Consider the following 17240-nt stretch of genomic DNA (forward strand, 5'->3'; position numbering starts at 1 on the left):
TAAAATATAAATTTAAGTATAGTATATGATAATATATCTTCTTTCCCAGAAGGGAAGCTATGAGGAATGTATTTCGCTGATCACAAAAGTTTTAATTCTCATTAGCTTATGCATTTGACAATGCAGAAAGTATGTAACCACATAGGACTGTCCTTCACTCCTGCTGTCCCCAGAAGTAACTGGCTTGATCAGACTCCAGGTTCACACCTGTTCTTCCCTCAGTGAGTCACGGCTCAGTCTGTATCTGTAGTATCCCCTCATTGCAACTCCACCAAAATAAACCTGGAAGAGAACCAGCTATATATGACGACAGCACGTGCTTCCTTTAAATAGCTGAATTTAATATCTTCCGTGTGTGGCTGGTGTGGGGGCCTGGCACAAGCTGCTTGTCTGAAGAGTGTTTGCTTGCTCAGGTGATGACTTTATTTTGATCCCTAGATAGCTTTTGTGTGATGCATAGCTCAGGCTATGGGATAGATTTTTATGCAGGCTAACTTGAAGGCTACGGTTCCAAGCTTTTGTATTGCAGAATCAAGTGAAAAATTATATATGCAAATAACGTTATTTTATGTATAGATTAAACTGTTGTTAGTCAAATTTAAGCACTGACCTACCTTCATCTCCCATTGTTTGGTTGATTAGCTCTAGCTGTATCGATGCCATTTCCCTCCACTCAGACACTAGAAATGAGTAGATTTACCACCTTGTTGGTACAGCAATAACTGTGCAGCCCATATTGTCTTTCAGTGTTATTAGCTGGATCTTGTAAAAGACTTCCATAATTCAGAGTTGTGTAAGGAAGCACAAAACCTCTTTCCTGTTCTTGTCTCTATCCTAGAAGGCTTGCGAAAGTCAGGAAAACTTTCATGTTACCTGGGTTACACAGAAGTGGACATTGTGGGTTTATTGCAGGTAGGATCCGACTCAATGATGTGTTCTTCAGTTCACTTCCTGCATTTGGTGCTTCTAATTTCAGAATATGTCAAGTAAACCAGTACATGCCAGGTGAGGCGTTCAGCCTCTTGGAGCAGCACGCTGTCCCTGTTGAGCACTGTTCACTGTACAACCCATACCTCGATTCACTTATGCTGAAATGTATTTTTGAAGGTGTCCATTGTGCTTCAGAACTTTGTATCAACTTCCCAACGGTTTTTAACCCTCTACTTGAGTTCACATTAAACTTGCAAACCTGCTTTTCCCTTGCATTGTCTTATTTTGTAGTCTCTTTTGTGTGCTCTGGTGGAAATTCTGGGAGTTAAGGATATGTTTGTGTTGACCATCCCTGCTCCTTATGTAGAGTATTAGTGAATAAAGCCAACTCTGCAGTATGTAACTTCTGTTTGGGTGCCTGGAGCTGTATGGGGCTCTTAGCATTGGCTTGAATCACATTTGCACAACGCAGAGTTGAATGATTCCCCTTCACATTGATGTTTTCACCACATTTTGTAGGTATTGCTTCATTCCTGTGCCTTAGATCAGGCATGGTATAAACTTCTTACTCTGCTGCCTGGACATAAAAAAAAAAAAAGTCTCATAAAAGTCTCAGTATGGGGATAATGCTGTTTCTGTGTTGCAATCTGTGGTGCTAAGCTTTGCTGCAGCAGAAGCAGCTGGTAGACTGCAGTGGGAGGTCTGCTTTGTGTTTTCTCTAACATCTCCATCTGCAGAAGGAGAACTGGTGGTCAGACTTTCAACCATTTCTCTTTGCATCAGAGAAACAGCAGCGCAGGGCACCAAGTGGCTGAGATGGCTGGTTGGGGCATGCTGACCTGGTCTTTGATTGCACCTGAGCAGTCATGTCCCCCAGAAGCAGCGTGCTAGGAGACTGTGCTGCTCTTCTCAGATAGGCTTTGATTTACAGAAGGAAGCACAGAAGGTACAAGTGGGGGAGAGCGCGTGGCTGTTGCTGCTTAGGGATAAATCCTCTTGGCTGAGTGACCCATCCTGGGCCACGCTTTTGAGGAGTGTCCCAAAGCTGTGTCATCCCATTCAATGCCACATGGAGGAGTTCTGTTGGAATTTCCCTTGTCTCCTTGGCTTTGGTTATTCACAGAGTTATAGAATGGCTTGGATTGAAAGGGACCTCAAGGATCATCAAGCTCCAACCCCCCTGCTGCAGGCAGGGCTGCCAACCTCCACATTTAATACTGGACCAGGTATTCCCGGCTGGCAGCTCTCAGAAATACCAGCCTCTCACAGGAGTTTCTGAACTGCCCAGGAAAACTGATCTGAGCTGGGAGCTCTGTTCTTGTGAGGTATTTCCCATCACAGAAATGTGTTTGCATAAGCGCAGCTCATGTGATGGTGACTTTGCAGCTCAAGTCTGGGGTCAGGACAAGTAAAGAATCGTATATGGAATCACAAATGTGTGTGCAGCCAAGGCTTGCAGTGCACCAGTCTGCAGGATAAACAGTTGGCTTCAGCCCATGGGGATCTGGCAGCACAGAGTTCATGCTGAAATGTAGAAATAACTGATGACAAGGGCAGACTGCCACTTTTCTCTATTCATTTTATCTCTTAATGAGACTCACCCAGTCCCACTACTGGGGGCTGCCAGCAGGGAGGCCCTGCACAAAGCCCTCAGTTATATTCCACCTGCGTGCCTCCAGCTGGCTCACAAGGTGAACAGGAAGAGTGCTTCTCTACCACTGACAGTATCCCTCTGCACCCCTGGCTGTCCCCCCCTCCTTCCTCCTCTCCCCTGGCTGCAGCTCTAAGGTTTCATCCTCCTCGCAGGTCTGAGCTGAGGAGCACCTGGCTGGAACTCCTTTGGCCACAAGGAACGCGCATTCACGTTTTGCAGGCGTGTGCTTAGGTTTCCTGAGCACGTTCGGAGCTCAAGATCATGCCTAGTCTGTGCATCAGCAGGACGCAGAGCTGCAGGAGCAAGGTCTTCATCTGAAGTGGAGGATGGAGGGTGGGAACAGCCCCAGCGACGCTGTCTCTGCAGTGAGTATCCCTGGTCCCTAAAGGATCACACAGGGCTCTCGGTCAGTGCTTGCTCAGTAACTGTGCCTCTTCTCAGGGAGCTGAGTGTCTGCCTCCCCTGTGTTCATTCGCTGGTTTCTCACCTGGGAGAAATCTGCTGGCTGTTGAGAATCTCCCCGTTACTGTGGGGTTTGAGGCACAATTGCATTTGGATTGATGAGCCTCCAGCTGTGCACAGCTCTGACTTGATTACAGCTCGCTGCTGTCCTGGTGGAATATATGTGGGAGTTACACAGTGCTGAGAACGATCAGTTGCAGACATGGAGGCTGCAGAGCCCACATACGGGCCTGCAGCAAATCTAACCCTGCAAATTGGCTGAATTTCTCTGTTCTTCGGAGTATTTAAACTTTCTTTTTTCTTTTTAAAAGCACAGTTGTGGTTATTGAAAGCACATCCTTTCCGCTTTGTAAAAATGATTTTGTGTGCCATTAAGTTAAATGGTTTAAATATAAAAATTAAAGTGATTTTTATATCAAGACATGGGAAGTGCTAGCATGACCACCAAGCTGTTTTGCTTCAAGTAACAGCTTGCTTTGCGTCACTCTGTCTGTGGCCACGTGTCCTCTTCCAGCCTCCTGCGGGGTTTTTGGGTGCTGTGCATCCCTGGCTGCCAGGATGCTGTTTTGCCAGCATGGCACACCACACAGCAGGACCCAAATCACGTCCTGGGGGCTGAAGGCAGCCTTAGCACAGGGCTGCACTGCAAAATTGCAGTTCTGCTCTCAAGCAGCCCCAGCAGCTTGCATAGTGATTTCTTTTGTGAGCAGGAATTGTGTTTTACGGTGAAGGATAGAAGCAGCAGAAGCATTAATTTTAATTCCTGTTCTTTCCCTGTTTTCCTTGGCTCCCAGGGCAGGAGGCTTGCAGCACGATTCACAAACCCTCCCAGGACATTCTGGATCATCTTGTCCATCGCATTGCTTTTTGCAGCTGTTGGCATCAGCATTGGGGGGATTCTTGGCTTCTCCCACGGCTCTGCCCAGGTAAGGAACTCACCCAGGGCAGAGAGCTTCCTCGTGTCCACAGCCCGCTCTGTGCCTGGCAGCTCCTGCAGCCTGCAGAGCACTGCGAGCAGCGAGCTGAGCAGCTGCTGCTCACCCTGCAGCATCGCTGCCAGGAACCATTGCTTAAATTAGAGGAACTTCCACGCTTCATTTGTAAACCTAGACCCAAGCTGGCATTTTGCTAAGCACGCAGCTCCCAGCATGTTGCCATATTTGCTAATGGACTCTGCCAGACAGTATAGAGCAGCAAAGGATTCGGGGTGGGGATGCAGGAGAGGAGATGGTGTGTGTGAGTGCTGAGCAGCTGATGGCACTACTGCCCTCTCTCTGTGCCAGGCCGGACCACAGCTCAGCCGGATCACACTGCATGGAGAGCAGGACGTGCCGAGGAACCAGACAGCCACAGTTGATGTGTCCAGGAGCACTGTCACCTACTACATCACCTCCCGGAGTAACCGCAGTGCCATTGTGCTGTACGACAGCCAGCATGTGAGTGTGCTGCATCACGTCCTGCCGCTGGGGTCTGAGTGCAAAGCAGGAAAGCACAACCTGCTGCTGTTCCATCTGCATCCCCAGCACTGTGCAGAGCTGCAGGAGATAAGCAGCCACAGTCTGATCGGAATGCACTGGGCACAGCACAACCACAGCAGTTGATGCTTTGTTAGAAGGGAAATAATGCTCCTGGGCAGCACTGCTTGCTGTAAGGCACATCTGTCTCACAGGGCTATGTGTGCTACAGACCTGCAGAGCAGCATGCCTGCTACCTGCGCAAAATGGACCCTGAGGACCGTGAAACTGCACAGGTGATGCTGAGTGCAACTGAGCAGAGGGTGAGCTATGGGCAGCACAGGTTGCTCGGGTAGAAGTGGGGATTTGCACAGAGCTCTGGCATGCTGACTGCCCTCCCTGCCAAGGACAATGCCTTCTGGGCAATGCTTTGATTCCCACAGGGCTCTGAGGAAGGATGCAGACAGCTCCCAGTGTTGCTGAGAGTCCATCTGTGAGAAAGAGGAGAGCTGCGGGTTGGGGAAGGGGGCTATGTCCCACAGATGTGAATAGCAGGCCTTTCACAGGACCCAATCCCACTGTATTTGGTTACCTGCTCAAAATTCTGGGGAAAAGGAAACAAAAGGGTTTTGTTAGCAGTGTGCAGGGAAGAAAGTTGGAGTCAATCACGTATACAGACCCTCTTAGCAAACTGCTAATGGATGCATGGAGGGAGCAGCTCCTGTTTCAAGCAGCCAGATGCCTGCTTTGTGCCCCTGCCAGCTGCTCCCTTTCCTCAGGCCAGGGCTGCCCCAACCCAGCCGGGACAGAGAAACATAGGAACTGCCAACTCTAGGTTCTAAAAGGGATGGATGGGGAGGTAAGCAGCTGCCAGGCACTGGGGTTCCTTAATGAGTGCTTTCACTTAACGTGAGGCACTTTTTGGGTGAGTTGGAAGTGGGAGCAGGGTTGGGGCTGAAGGAGCAAAGTGTCTTGGAAGAAATAACGGCTTTTTTTTCCAGGGTGACACATTGCTACTCCGGAATAACCAGACCAAGTACTACAGGGACTTCCTGGGCATTGTGGCAGGGGAACAAGTGGACCCCAAGGGCCTGGGTGAGGCCATCCAAGCCCTCTGTGAGCAGACGTACATCTTCTGGGTCCAGAGAGCAGATGGTAAGCTGCATCTCCTTTTGCAGAAGAGGAAAGCATGTTTGGTTAAGGACCTCTAATAGGAGCAGGGCTGTGCTGCACAAAAGTCAATGGGCTGCCAAGGCAGGGACAGGTGACCTCTGCTTCAAAATCAGGCCATTGTTCAGCCATAGCTGAACTGCTGGCTCACAACCACAACCTGCAGTGAGCTGCAGTACTGCTTGGAGGCTCTGTGCCCCTTCCCTGAGCAGCACGGCTCCAGCTCTCTGCGATGCTGTTGGCTTAACACCTGCCACCTTCATTTTCCCTAGAGACAATCTGCAGCTCTCACCCTGGCCTTACTCCAGCTTTAATGAGAAAGGTCATTCCCTGAGGCATTCCACGAGTTTGGCTCTCTAGAGACTCATAGCTACAGGGCTGCAAAAGCATTCCTCTCACCATGTTTCTGTCCTTGCTCATTTGGCAGGTCCAGGGAAGCAGCGGTTGATCTACCTTTGCATTGACATATGTTTTCCAAGCAATATTTGTGTGTCTATCTGCTTCTATTACCTTCCTGATTAAGTCCCGCAGCCACAGATGCCCTCTCACTGCTCTACATACTTGAACTGTATTCCTGAAAAGCCTCTGATTTCAGCAAGGAAGGTAACATCTACACCACTGCCTAAAAGCTTCCTACTGATCTCATGCTGCAGTTCAGGAGAATCTAGGTAATGCAACTCTACTCAGCACTGTTGGTACAGACACTTTATTTGCAGCTGCACTCCAGGGCTGCATCTTGTACGTAGGCAGTAGATCTAGACAGAGGAAACACATGGAGTAGCTTGTGTTTTGTGGCCATGTGCCCTGTTCGATACTGGGTTGTTATACTTGCTGGGGGTGGTGGTTTTCTAAGAGAGCAGATCTCCCAAAAAAGTCTGTGAAACACATATTTGAATAAAGGGACTGCAAAACAAGAAAGCAGCTGCCTTTCCTCTCTCTGTTCAGCCCATTCCATCATTTAGAAAGGCTGATTTTTTCCACTTTGGGAAAAAAATAAAAATAAAAAAAATCACAAAGCTGTCAAGAGCAGAAGCCACAGGGATGTCTCCAGCAGCTGCTCTGCACCCAGCTCCCCTCAGTGGCACTGTGCCTCCCATTCCCTTTTGTCCCAGCAGCCCTCCTGGGAGGCCAAACACGTTTCAGTAATGGTCTGCCTGGAGCTGAAGCCTGGTGTTGCTCCAGGCAGCTGCAGCTGTTTCTGCCAGAGTTGAGTCCTCTCCACCAGGGGAATGGGGATGGCTAACAGCACATTTCTAGGTCCAGAGAGGGTGCTGGCCGTTTTCAGATGAGAAAATAAGCAGAGGTCCTTTTGTTCCAATACAACCATTATCCCAACACGCTGTCATTGAAAGCAAGGCAGACGACTGCTTTTTGGTGCCCGCTGTATTCCCTCTTGATCTCTCCAGTCTCCACACACCACAGTCTGGCCAAGTTATCTGAAGAGGCTGGAACAGAATGAGAAAAGAGGAGGGAGAGAGATTGTTACACTTCAAGTTTTTTTGTTTTTTTGTTTTTAATTAGAAAAAATGTCATCCTCTTGCTTCATTCGACAGTTATGACTGTTGATGATGACAGGCAAGGGAGCTGTGCAGAGCAAGAAACCTGGTGTTTCTGAATTGGGATTTTCACTAATTCAGAGAGAAGCTACTATGGAAATTATAACATGTTTTGAAAGGACTACTGTACTGCGAGTGCTGCAAGCAGCATGTCTACCAGGTGAAATGAACTGCACAAGAGGATCATCTCTCCAGTTTTAACAGAGCATCTGTTGCCTCCTATTATAGCACAGGCTGAAAGCTGAAGGGATTTCATACAGTGCAGTGGGCGTGAGACTGGGTGCTCTAACAGAGGAGTCTTCTTTTCTTACATACAAAGGTACACTAGGGTTTGGCAGTATTCCTGCTAGGTCCTGTGTCACCATCCAGCATTGCCCCACCAGCCTGCAGGCAGGCAAGGAGGGTCTCACCTGTGACAATGTACTGCGAGTCTCCGGAGAAGGCACAGTCCCACATCCAGCCACGAGAGGTTTCCCCTGGATTATTGCTCTTAATGCTCAGCTCTGTCATCAAAGAGAAATTTGAAGTCCTCCAGATCTTACATGTCTGATCTGCAGAACAGGTAGCCAAAAGCCTGCATGGATAAGACAGCACAGGTAATCTTATTAGTCATGCTGTACATTTAAAGGCCTCATTAATGCAGGCCTGAAACAATAATGAACTGGAGCCCTGTGTATTTAGTAATCAGATTTCTTTACCCCGTATCATCTGTCTTACGAGATTCAAGCTGAACTGATCTGGTGGAGGAGCACACTCACGTGGAGTCGGGGCTGAACTTGCACTGCAGGGCGTAGCGGTTGTGTGCTGGGATCTTGGTCTTGGGGATCAGCTGGGTTACCTCCTCTCCGATGCCACCCGTCAGGTTCCACACGTAGCAGTTTCCCTGTGAGGAGATGGGAGGTCAGTGGCTGGCTTTGTGGCCCTCAGCCAAAAGCAGCCTAGACTCTGTGTTCCATCACAGCAGAGCAAAACTCTGTAGTGCGTGGAAACTGGCTGCTCTGCCCCACAAGGACAACCCAGCACTGTAAATCCCATCCCATGTCCAAGCTCACCGAGCTGTTAACAGCTGCCATGTAGCTGGCATCAGGGTCAATGTGCACAGAATTCACGGAGACTTCAGGCTCTGGAATCAGCTGCTCATTGTGGTCTGTTTTCAGGTCCCAGATGTGAATGGCCCCACTCTGGTCACCCACAATTAGCTCAGCCTGCAAGAAAACAGTGACTGTGTCCCTCTGGGAAGAACCTCCCAAACAGCAGCCTTGGAGCCAAGTTCCAGAACAAGCCCATCCAGCACCAGAGTCCTGCTCTGCTTTAAAGCATTGGAGTCCTCTTCCACTGGACTACTCCCTAGCAGAGCTGAGCCTCTGCTTCTGCTGGGAATAGTTTCAGAGCTCCTGCTCTTGGGCAGAATGCAGCCTGCTGAGCACCCCATGCACTGACAGCAAACCAGGCATCAGTCTCACCTTGCACTCTGCAAAAAGGCTGTTTAACTTAACAGAAGTGTTTGCTAATTTTATAAACCCCACTGCAGAGAGCAGGTGCCTGGTTTCCAGAACTGTTGTTTGGGGCAGAAGCTAAACAACAACCACAGAAGCCAAATGATTTTCAACATGTCTGAGCAGAGAGCATGAGGATGTAGCTTGGCCAGTAAACAACTGAAGCACTCAAGAGCATACAGATACCTGAAGAACACAAGCCTAAGTGGGTTTTTCTCTCTCTCCCCTGCCCCAGGAGGGTAAGGACAGGAGCCAGCTGAAGGGCAGTAGCTCTGGCTCCAATCCCTGCTGCTCAGAGCAGCAGACAATGCTGGCAGCTCTCCATTAAAACCTGGGCTTTTTATCGACAGACTTACGCTGTCCATAATTTTAGCAGAATCCCTAGAGGAGATCAGGTCATCGGGTGCAGCTAATCCTGGACCTGTGACCAATGGCTTGCTTCTGGGGAAGACAATCATCCCTTGATATATTTAGCTGACTGTGTAGTGCGGAAGCATCTCCTGGACACCCCCTAGTCCACTCTTAGCAGCAGTTGCAAGTACAATTCTAAAATTGCCATGGCTTAACACAGGCCATGAGAAATCCCTCTCTGAGAATCAGTAGCTCCACAGCATGAATTGCACAGACAGGATGGAGCTATCTGATTAAATACTGCCACCTCTGGGCTAACTAACTGTCCTGCTCATAAGCCATTGCTCCTTCAGTAACACAGCCATAGCGATTATTCTGCATGCATGATCTATGTGCAATATTTGTTTTAATGCAACACATTCTGAGTTCTATGGTGCTGCAGCACCAACACTCGGCTGAAGTCTGTTCCAAATGATCAATCTCACATTTAGTCCAGACCTCAGCATTCTGAGCTTTTATAAAAACCAAAAGCAAAGAAACATTTCTATTACTCATTTTTTAAAAAGGTTTACTTTGAGAAAAAAAAAAACCTTATGCTGTTTCGAATGCAGCTCCCACCCTGCAGCACCATGGATACAAAATGGACCGCATGCGTTACAAACACTGCAATGATACGCATCGATTTTCACCAGCATGCTCACTAATGCATCCCTACCATCCCCATTAGCTTCATTTCCTCAGCCCGAGCGACCTCTCTGACAGCTTTTGAACTGACTGGTGGATCTCTAGCAAACCCTGAAGACACCACAGATCTAACCGGGGTTCTTGGCCTCTGCTTTTTTCTGCTGGCAGTGCTATCCCACCTCGTGAAACCTGTTGCCCTCCCATCACATCTGGTTTTATTTATGGGATGGTCTCAAAGGAATGAGAGTGGGATGAGAAGCACTGCACTGTCTCTGTCCAACAGCCAGCAAGTAATTAGCACAAACAAGCTCAGCAAAGTCCCATGGCTGCAGCACGCGTGCTGATGCTTGCTGCAGGTGCAGAACGAGCCAGACACAAGCCAAGGACATCTGCTGGCTGCCAGCCCTGCTCGGGGATGTTTGCTCCCTGACAGGGAGCAGCAATGGCAGGGGCAGGGACACACTCTGCCTGCACCAAGCCTGGTCATGCAGCAGCTGCTTTGCAAGGGAGCAGATGGGCGTGCAGCTGGAGCTGTTGCTGCCGATCCTGCAAAGCCACCGAGAGCTGAGGGGTCCACGCAACCAAGACCATCAGCCTTCCCATGGGCTCAGCAATGCTCCAGACTCCCAGGCATTTAGCGAGCACCACCTGTTTCAGGAAGGACAGTGACAAATGTGTACCTGGTTGGGGTGCAGACAGACGCAGTTAATGGGAGCGTTTACTTGGAAGATCCGCTGGCACTGCAGGTTACGAGACCTGCAACAAGAAGACACCGAATGAGCCCAAGTGAGCCTGCGGAGGAACGCCCCCCTCCAGCAAGCCCTGCGCTCACCTGAGGTCCCATATCCGCGCCATGCAGTCCTCCCCACCCGTGTACATCCAGCGGCCGTCCTCGTGGAAGCCCACAGACGTGATGTTCTTGCTCACACCATCGTAGTTGATGACAGGGTTGGGGTTGTTGGAGTTGAGGTCGTACATGCGGATGTGTTGGTACCCTGCAATGGTGAACGGGGCTCAGTGGTGGGGGGCGTACCAGCGACCCCCAGCACCCCGGGGCTCACCTGCAGCCGCAATCATGCTGCGGTCGGGCGTGATCTCCAGGGCGTTCACCTGCTGCCGGCGGTGCTAAGGGCAGCAGCGGGACCCCACAGCACAGGAATCCCTGCTCACACAAGCACTCCTTCTCCCATCACACAGAGCTCCCACTGCAGCACCACGACCACCCAAACCGGGCCCCTCTCTCAAGCCGGGTTCCCCCCCGTCACACCGTAACCCCGTGTCACGCCGTGACCCCGTGTCACGCCGGACCCCCCACACGCCCGCATCCCCCCACGCCCGCCCCATGGCAGGATACGGAGTCTTGGTGCTGCACGGTGCGGGTGCAGATGCCGCTGTGCGCCTGCCAGAAGCGCACCGTGTGGTCGTACCCCGCCGTGGCCAGGATGACGGGGTCGCTGCCCACCGTGCCCTGTGCCGCGTTCATGGCGGCGGCGCCGCGGGGAGCCGCTCAGGGCGGACCCGGCCCGGTGGCGGCCCGCGCGGAGGGCACGGGAGACTCCGCGCATGCGCCAGGCAGCCGGCGGCCGCTCTGCGCAAGCGCACGGCGCTTCTCCTCAGCGCGCAGGCGCGGGGTGGGTGACGTAAGAAGGAGCATGCGCAGAGAGCAGAGCGGTGAGCGATACGCGCAGGGCGCGGGGAGGTGAGGCGGGACTGCGGGGAGCAGTCAGCAGTGAGTGACGTCCCCAACGTTGCCGCCAGGGGGCGCTGTGCTGGAAACGGCCTCGTCGCACCAAGCAGAGCGAAGGGAGGGTGGCGGCTGTATGGGGATGCGGGGCACCGGGATACGGGGTGGGGGCACGCGGGGCACACGCGGGGCGCACACAGGACACACGTCTCGGGGCCGGCGGGGCTCTGAGCCAGCGCGGAGTCGGGCCCCGCCGTGCCGGTGCAGCCGTGCTGTCGGGCCCTTTAAAAGCGGCGGCGGCGGCCGTGGGGCAGTGCTCGTACCCGCGGCCGTGCTCGCGCCCGGGGTGCCCGCCCGGTACCGCACCTACCGGTAAGGGGCGCGCTCCGGGGGCTGGGGCTGTCCGGTGGGTCCCGGGGACGCCATGTGCGCACCGCACCGGGAGGCGCAGCGGTTCCCCGGGGCGGGCGGCGCAGCCCTCTCCCGGCACGGCGGGATTCGGGGGGAGCGGGGCTGGGGCGCGGGGATGCTCCGGGAGCGGGGCTGTGGGCTGGGCTCGGCGCGGCCGCCCCCGCACGCACCGCCGCGCTGCGGCAGCGTGGGCTCCGCATGGCAACGGCGGCGGGACGGCCGGGCACGGCGCTGCGCGGCTCCGAGAGGTAAGCGGAGAGGTAACGGGGAGCGGGGCCGGGCGCTGCGGGTGAGCGGTACGCGGCAGGTGGCCCCGAGGTGCGCGCAGCCGTGGGCGCGGCTGCCCTCGGTGCTGCAGCCCGGCACCGGCAGGGTCCGATCCGGGCAACCTGCGCTCCATTCGAGTTAGATAACGTATATTAAAAACACCCAGTCTTGGCGAGCTGACAGCGTCTGTCCAAATATTTATATCCGCTCTGATCGGGAGCTGTGTTGCCATGGCAGCGCAATTAGCACTTTGTCTATTAACGGCCTTCCTGCGGCCAGGAGGTGCTGAGCTCCCCATACCGCGGGGTCTCAGAGCCCCGTGCCCTCCCGCACCCGCACTGCTCCTCCCACGAGGGCTGACGCATCGCTGCCGGGAGCATCCGTCGCCAGGCGGGATGGAAATGGTGCAGGGATGGGATGGCACAGAGCGAGTGCCGCCGTTGTCCCCTGCGGCACACCAGGAGCATCACAAAGCGCATCCATGCCGCACACGAGGCACATCACACGAGAGCAGGGCACAACCTGCGGCGATGGGCATGGATGCTCAGCACAAACCCGCACGTTGCTGCCCTGCCCTGCCCTGTGCCAGGGCCTCGTGCTCTGGGCACAGCGTGCCCCGTGCTGCCCTGCGGGATGTGCTGGGTCCGGGTGCAGCGCTGCCCTGCACTGTGCTGTGCAGGAGGAGGTGTCGGCAGGGATTAGGGTTGCATCTAGAAAAGGGCTAATTCAGAGCCCACGGCGCTGGGCGGCTCGCAGCAGCTCTCCCCTGGTGCCACCGCTCTGGCAACACAAACAAAACACTCGCAGTCATCTGAGTGGCTCTGCAGCAGCAACGACCAAAATCTTTTTTTTTTTTTTTTTTTTCAGTTTCCAAATGCAGTCAGTGCTGAATTTAACCCTAGAAGGGGCTGCTCGCAGCTGTCCCGCTGCTGGGGGCTCTGATGGTTATGTGCCCACACTGCAGGAAAGGGTGCATGGGATGTGCTCTGCTTCCCATGGAAGTGCATTGGAGCTGCAGGTGCATGTGGGTCCTAGAGTGGTTCCTGCAGTGCCAGCTATATGGGAACCGCTGTGGCATTGTGTGTCAGAGCTGGCAGCATCCTCCAGAGTGAGGAGGTGGCACCATGAGGTCCAAGCACTGTGCCAAGAGTCCAAGCACTGTGCCATCCCAGAGGAGCTCTTTCCTGTACCTCTCGAGTGTCCTACGTGTCTCATGAGGGATCTGACATTGGTTTAATCCAGCGTCTCTCTCCCACTCCGCAGTGCGTCCTGCAGACCCTGGACAGCACAGGGCTGTTGTGCTGTCAACCTTCTGCCTTCCTGAGGAAAGCACTGCTCCTCCCACCGGGCTTAGACCTGAGGGTGTTGTGCTCCTGCCTCGCTCAGAGGCTGAGCACAGGTCCTGGAGGTGCCATGCCCGCCCCGTGATGCCGCCTGGCACAGCTGTCCCGTGACGCAGCTCTGTTCCCACCACTCTCAGCGGTGACACAGGAGCATACAGTAACAGGACCTGCTTCACAGCTGCTGCCTTGTTTGCATTGGTGGAGCACAAGGAGGCTGTGCTCACAGGCAGAGACAAAGGCACTGGGGCGCACAAGGTAGGAGGGACATGGGATGGCTTCAAACGTGGCCCTGATGAGGACCAGGGTGGCTGGAGGGGTGTCCCCCTGTCCCTTTTCTCTATGTGCCCTGTGCTTGGGGTCTCTCTATGCTGCCCAGCCTGGGTGCTGTGGCATGGGCAAACCTCTCATGTGTGCCCTCAGCGATGGCCTTCCAGCGGAGCCACAAGCTGAACCTGCTGCGCATTGCCGTGCTGCTCCTCGTGGCCTTGGCTGGCATCAAGTTCCTCTTCCGTGACAGGTGAGGTGGGAGCAGGAGTGGGACACAAAATGGTGTCCCGGTCCTGTGGGGGCTTGGTGCTGGGGGCATACCTCTGTGCCTCCCCAGCCCCACTCTGCCCCATGCAGCTTAACCCTGCAGCTGCACAAGCACATCAGCAAGGACAGCACATTCTGGGGGGATGTGCGGGACTCTGGCCCCCAAAGCCAGGCTGTGGAGGTCCAACCTGCAAAGATCACGGCCCCAAGGCAGGGACCTAAGCAGCAGTTCCCCAAGGACCTCAGTGCCACTGAGATGAGGCTCGTTCACCTGGACCTGAAGGGAGCTGCTCCCAGGGTCTCCTATCTGGAGCAGGTGAGGGTGCCTGGGGACCGGGCAGTTCTGGGGTCAGACTGACCAGGCTGTGCCTGCTTGCTGAGCTCACCTTGCCATCCCACAGCTGTTCCCACTCCTGTCCCGACTGGGAGCCAATGGGATCTTGATCGAATACGAGGATATGTTCCCCTTCAAGGGGGAACTGGAGGTCCTCAAGTCCCCCTATGCTTACAGGTGAGTAGAGCTGGTGCTGGTGGGGGGATGGCAGCACCACTGGTGCCAGTGCTGGGTGTGACTTGCATGGGCCATGCCCAAGATAATCGTGCTGGAGCTGCATTCATGCCTGTTTCCTGTTGCATGGTGTCAATATTTGGATCTTTAGTTCAGGCATGGAAATCTAGGAGGTGTGGGGTGGAGCAGGGCAGCTGGGGCAGGGCAGGGTGCTGCAGGAGGAGGAGGAGGGAATGTTCCCATACACTCTTGCCCCCACTGAGGCTGTCCCTGCCCTCCCCAGCGAGGAGGACATTGAGTGGATCCAGCAGCTGGCAGAGCTCCACAAGCTGGAGGTGGTTCCCCTGGTGCAGACCTTCGGTCATGTGGAGGTAGGGGCCAGGAGTGCTTGAGGGGGGGCTGAGGGGTTGGATGGGGACCCTGAGTGGTGAAGATGCCCCCAGAGTTGGGGCAGCCGCAGCACAAAGTGGCATGGGGCTGAGTCCCGAGTCCCCAGCACCTGTCTTGGGGATGGAGCCCTGGTTCTTGTCCCTCCTCCCCCCCATGGTGGTTTTCTTCCCTGCACAGTTCATCCTCAAACACGCCAAGTACCAGCACCTGCGGGAGGTGGAGCGCTTCCCCAACAGCTTCAACCCCCATGTCCCAGACACCCTGGCATTGCTCAAGGTCATCCTATCACAGGTGATGGAGAAGCACAGGCGCTCCTCGTGGATCCACATTGGTGCAGATGAGGTGGGCAGGGGTTATATGAGACCCAGACATTGCCTGGTGCCAGGCGTGCTGAGCATCCCCAGCCCCAAATGCAGGTCTTCCACCTCGGGGAGGGAAAGGACTCCAGGAATTGGATGAGCCGCAACAAGGGTGACACAGGAACCATATACCTGAACCACATCAAGGAGGTGCTGGACTTCATCTCCACACAGTACCGGGGACTGCGGGTGCTCATGTGGGATGACATGCTGAGGAAGATCAGTGTGGGAGCCCTGCAGGGTGAGGGGCTGGGGATGGGGACATGGCACTGTCTGGGCATTGTGGTGGGGGCATGAGTGGTGCCCAGTGTTCATGTCACTGTTCCTGCCCTACAGAGTCTGGGATAGCAAAGCATGTCTCACCTGTGGTGTGGTTCTATGCACCTGACTTTGACGCAGAGCAGATTGGTAAGGTGCCATGCCAGGATCCCAGGGCTGCTCAACAAGAGGGGACAGTCCCAGGGCTGGTGGTGCTGCCACTGTGATCTGTCCCCATCTGAGCTGTGCCTACCACCCTGCTCCCCACTGCTGCAGGGCAGTTCATCACCAAGTACATGGAGAGCGGCTTTGAGGCTGTGTGGTTCGCCAGTGCCTTCAAGGGCACCACGGGCCCAACACAGAGCTGGCCCCCGCTCAGCTCCCACCTGAAAAACCAGCTCAGCTGGCTGCGGGTGCGTGAGGCCATGCCACGCTTCGCCCCGCTGCGCTTCCAGGGCATTGTCCTCACCGGATGGCAGAGGTGAGGGCCACAATACATGCATGCCATCCCCTATGTGACCCCGTGTGAGGCCCTGGCACTGTGTTCCCATCCTGCAGGTACGACCACTACTCAGTGCTGTGTGAGCTGCTGCCTGTCGGCATTCCCTCCCTGGCCATATGCCTCCAGACCCTGGTGAACGGTGAGCTCCCTCTTCCCCATCTTTCCACATTGCAGCATCCTTGGGGGGCTTCATCCCTCCATTTTGGCATGGCCCTCTCCAGGGGGATTCATGGAAGAGACACGGAGGAAGGTGCTGGAGGTGTTGGGCTTCCAGAGCATGCAGCTGGAGCAGAGCACATGGTGCGTGGCCAGGCAGGAAGGGTACATGGAGGGATCGGATGCAAGGTTCACGTTCACCACCCATCCTGGGATCTCCCTTCTTCATGCTTTCCCTGCAGTGAGGGAAGAGGAGTGTTCCCCGGGGCAGAAATCTATCACATGGTGGAGCAGGTGAACAGACAGCTGAAGGAGAGCATCACCAAAATGCTGGAGGAGGAAAGGTAACACAGGGGAAGGCTCTGGTTGTGAGCATCCCTGCAGCAGAAGGGGCCCATGGGGTCGGGGTGGTCATGTGCCGCCCCCTTGTGCCTGTCCCCTTGTGCCTTCTCAGTGCCATCAAGGGCTGGTTCAGCCCCTACCACCGCAAGCACCAGTTTGGCAACCCTCGCAACATGGAGAGCTTTGGCAGCAAGGTGCTCAAGTATGTGTGGGGGCTTGGAGCACCCCCAGCCCTGCATGGGGCTGGGAGGGGATCCCAGTTTGTCTCTGTGGTGTGTTTCCATTCTGCTCCTCCCCACCCCAGGCTACATGAGGACTGGGAGAGCTTTGTCCGAGACCTGCGTGCCCACCTGGAGAGTGTCTACTTCCCTGACACGGTGGAGGAATGGATGGAGGAGAATGTCAACCCCTACCTGGACCCTCTGCGGGACCTGGTCCGGGACTACCGTGCCATCATCCGCCTCAACGCCCAGCCCAAGGCATCTTAGGAGCTGTGTTTCCCCATGGACTGGGCAGCGGGGGCCATGGGAATGATTTATTTGCTGGCCTGCACCCTTCTTCCGTTCAAGGCATGATTGTGGTTTGTTTTGTACTGCACAGAGAGCCCTGGCGTGCCCCACTTCCCAATAAAGTATTTTCGTAGATGCTGCTCAGTGATGGGGGGGCTGCAACTGTGCCCCCTCCCTGCAGGCATAGAGGAAATGGGGCTGGGAGGATCAGATCATCCCT

At 54.5% G+C, this 17240-nt stretch overlaps 3 protein-coding genes across 12 annotated transcripts; 2 read left to right on the forward strand and 1 right to left on the reverse strand.

Annotated features, from left to right (window-relative positions):
* Positions 1-2632: 2632 nt before the first annotated feature.
* On the forward strand, positions 2633-6255 carry BRICD5 (BRICHOS domain containing 5). 3 transcript variants are annotated; one of them, XM_090151376.1, is made up of 7 exons: positions 2896-2917; positions 3717-3736; positions 3841-3972; positions 4330-4482; positions 4716-4823; positions 5502-5655; positions 6098-6255. In XM_090151376.1, exons 1-7 carry the CDS (start codon positions 2911-2913, stop codon positions 6190-6192), a joined length of 669 nt encoding a protein of 222 aa, XP_090007502.1. In that variant the 5' UTR covers positions 2896-2910; the 3' UTR covers positions 6193-6255. The 3 variants fall into 3 exon arrangements, with proteins under 3 accessions (XP_031462438.2, XP_090007500.1, XP_090007502.1); XM_031606578.2 differs by lacking the exon at positions 3717-3736 and having other exon boundaries at positions 2633-2949; XM_090151374.1 differs by lacking the exons at positions 3717-3736; positions 3841-3972 and having other exon boundaries at positions 2633-2949.
* Positions 6256-6360: 105 nt separating this feature from the next.
* Positions 6361-11952, reverse strand: MLST8 (MTOR associated protein MLST8). 5 transcript variants are annotated; one of them, XM_031606576.2, is made up of 8 exons: positions 11112-11349; positions 10819-10867; positions 10590-10752; positions 10438-10513; positions 8279-8431; positions 7985-8109; positions 7637-7800; positions 6361-7115 (listed from the first exon to the last, which is right to left on the reverse strand). In XM_031606576.2, exons 1-8 carry the CDS (start codon positions 11238-11240, stop codon positions 6997-6999), a joined length of 978 nt encoding a protein of 325 aa, XP_031462436.1. In that variant the 5' UTR covers positions 11241-11349; the 3' UTR covers positions 6361-6996. The 5 variants fall into 5 exon arrangements, with proteins under 5 accessions (XP_031462436.1, XP_031462435.1, XP_090007498.1 ...); XM_031606575.2 differs by having other exon boundaries at positions 10819-10870; positions 11112-11348; XM_090151372.1 differs by lacking the exons at positions 10819-10867; positions 11112-11349 and adding an exon at positions 11812-11952.
* LOC116237415 (hexosaminidase D-like) lies at positions 11394-17155 on the forward strand. 4 transcript variants are annotated; one of them, XM_090151371.1, is made up of 15 exons: positions 11394-11428; positions 13383-13717; positions 13883-13979; positions 14087-14312; positions 14398-14507; positions 14788-14875; positions 15072-15236; positions 15311-15494; positions 15590-15661; positions 15788-15992; positions 16070-16152; positions 16235-16313; positions 16412-16513; positions 16624-16713; positions 16816-17155. In XM_090151371.1, the coding sequence occupies exons 3-15, from the start codon at positions 13885-13887 to the stop codon at positions 16997-16999; spliced, it is 1683 nt and encodes a 560-aa protein (XP_090007497.1). In that variant the 5' UTR covers positions 11394-11428; positions 13383-13717; positions 13883-13884; the 3' UTR covers positions 17000-17155. The 4 variants fall into 4 exon arrangements, with proteins under 4 accessions (XP_090007497.1, XP_090007494.1, XP_090007496.1 ...); XM_090151368.1 differs by having other exon boundaries at positions 11397-11456; XM_090151370.1 differs by lacking the exon at positions 11394-11428 and adding an exon at positions 11632-11813.
* The last annotated feature ends 85 nt before the right edge of the window (positions 17156-17240 follow it).

This window comes from Phasianus colchicus, chromosome 16, assembly GCF_987193195.1.
Source record: "Phasianus colchicus chromosome 16, bPhaCol1.hap1.1, whole genome shotgun sequence".
NCBI lineage: Eukaryota > Metazoa > Chordata > Aves > Galliformes > Phasianidae > Phasianus > Phasianus colchicus.

What these genes read in the sequence shown, in the direction of transcription:
- LOC116237415 (XM_090151371.1), top strand. Translation starts at nt 13,885, where the DNA reads ATGGCCTTCCAGCGGAGCCACAAGCTGAACCTGCTGCGCATTGCCGTG. An exon ending in AAGTCCCCCTATGCTTACAG is followed by an intron (nt 14,508 to 14,787) that starts GTGAGTAGAGCT and finishes TGCCCTCCCCAG; the next exon opens with CGAGGAGGACATTGAGTGGA. An exon ending in CTTTGACGCAGAGCAGATTG is followed by an intron (nt 15,662 to 15,787) that starts GTAAGGTGCCAT and finishes CCACTGCTGCAG; the next exon opens with GGCAGTTCATCACCAAGTAC.
- MLST8 (XM_031606575.2), bottom strand. Translation starts at nt 11,240, where the DNA reads ATGAACGCGGCACAGGGCACGGTGGGCAGCGACCCCGTCATCCTGGCC. An exon ending in GCGCGGATATGGGACCTCAG is followed by an intron (nt 10,514 to 10,589) that starts GTGAGCGCAGGG and finishes TTCTTGTTGCAG; the next exon opens with GTCTCGTAACCTGCAGTGCC. An exon ending in CTCGCAGTACATTGTCACAG is followed by an intron (nt 7,116 to 7,636) that starts GTGAGACCCTCC and finishes ATTCTGTTCCAG; the next exon opens with CCTCTTCAGATAACTTGGCC.
- BRICD5 (XM_031606578.2), top strand. Translation starts at nt 2,911, where the DNA reads ATGGAGGGTGGGAACAGCCCCAGCGACGCTGTCTCTGCA. An exon ending in TCTCCCACGGCTCTGCCCAG is followed by an intron (nt 3,973 to 4,329) that starts GTAAGGAACTCA and finishes TCTCTGTGCCAG; the next exon opens with GCCGGACCACAGCTCAGCCG. An exon ending in TGAGTGCAACTGAGCAGAGG is followed by an intron (nt 4,824 to 5,501) that starts GTGAGCTATGGG and finishes TTTTTTTTCCAG; the next exon opens with GGTGACACATTGCTACTCCG.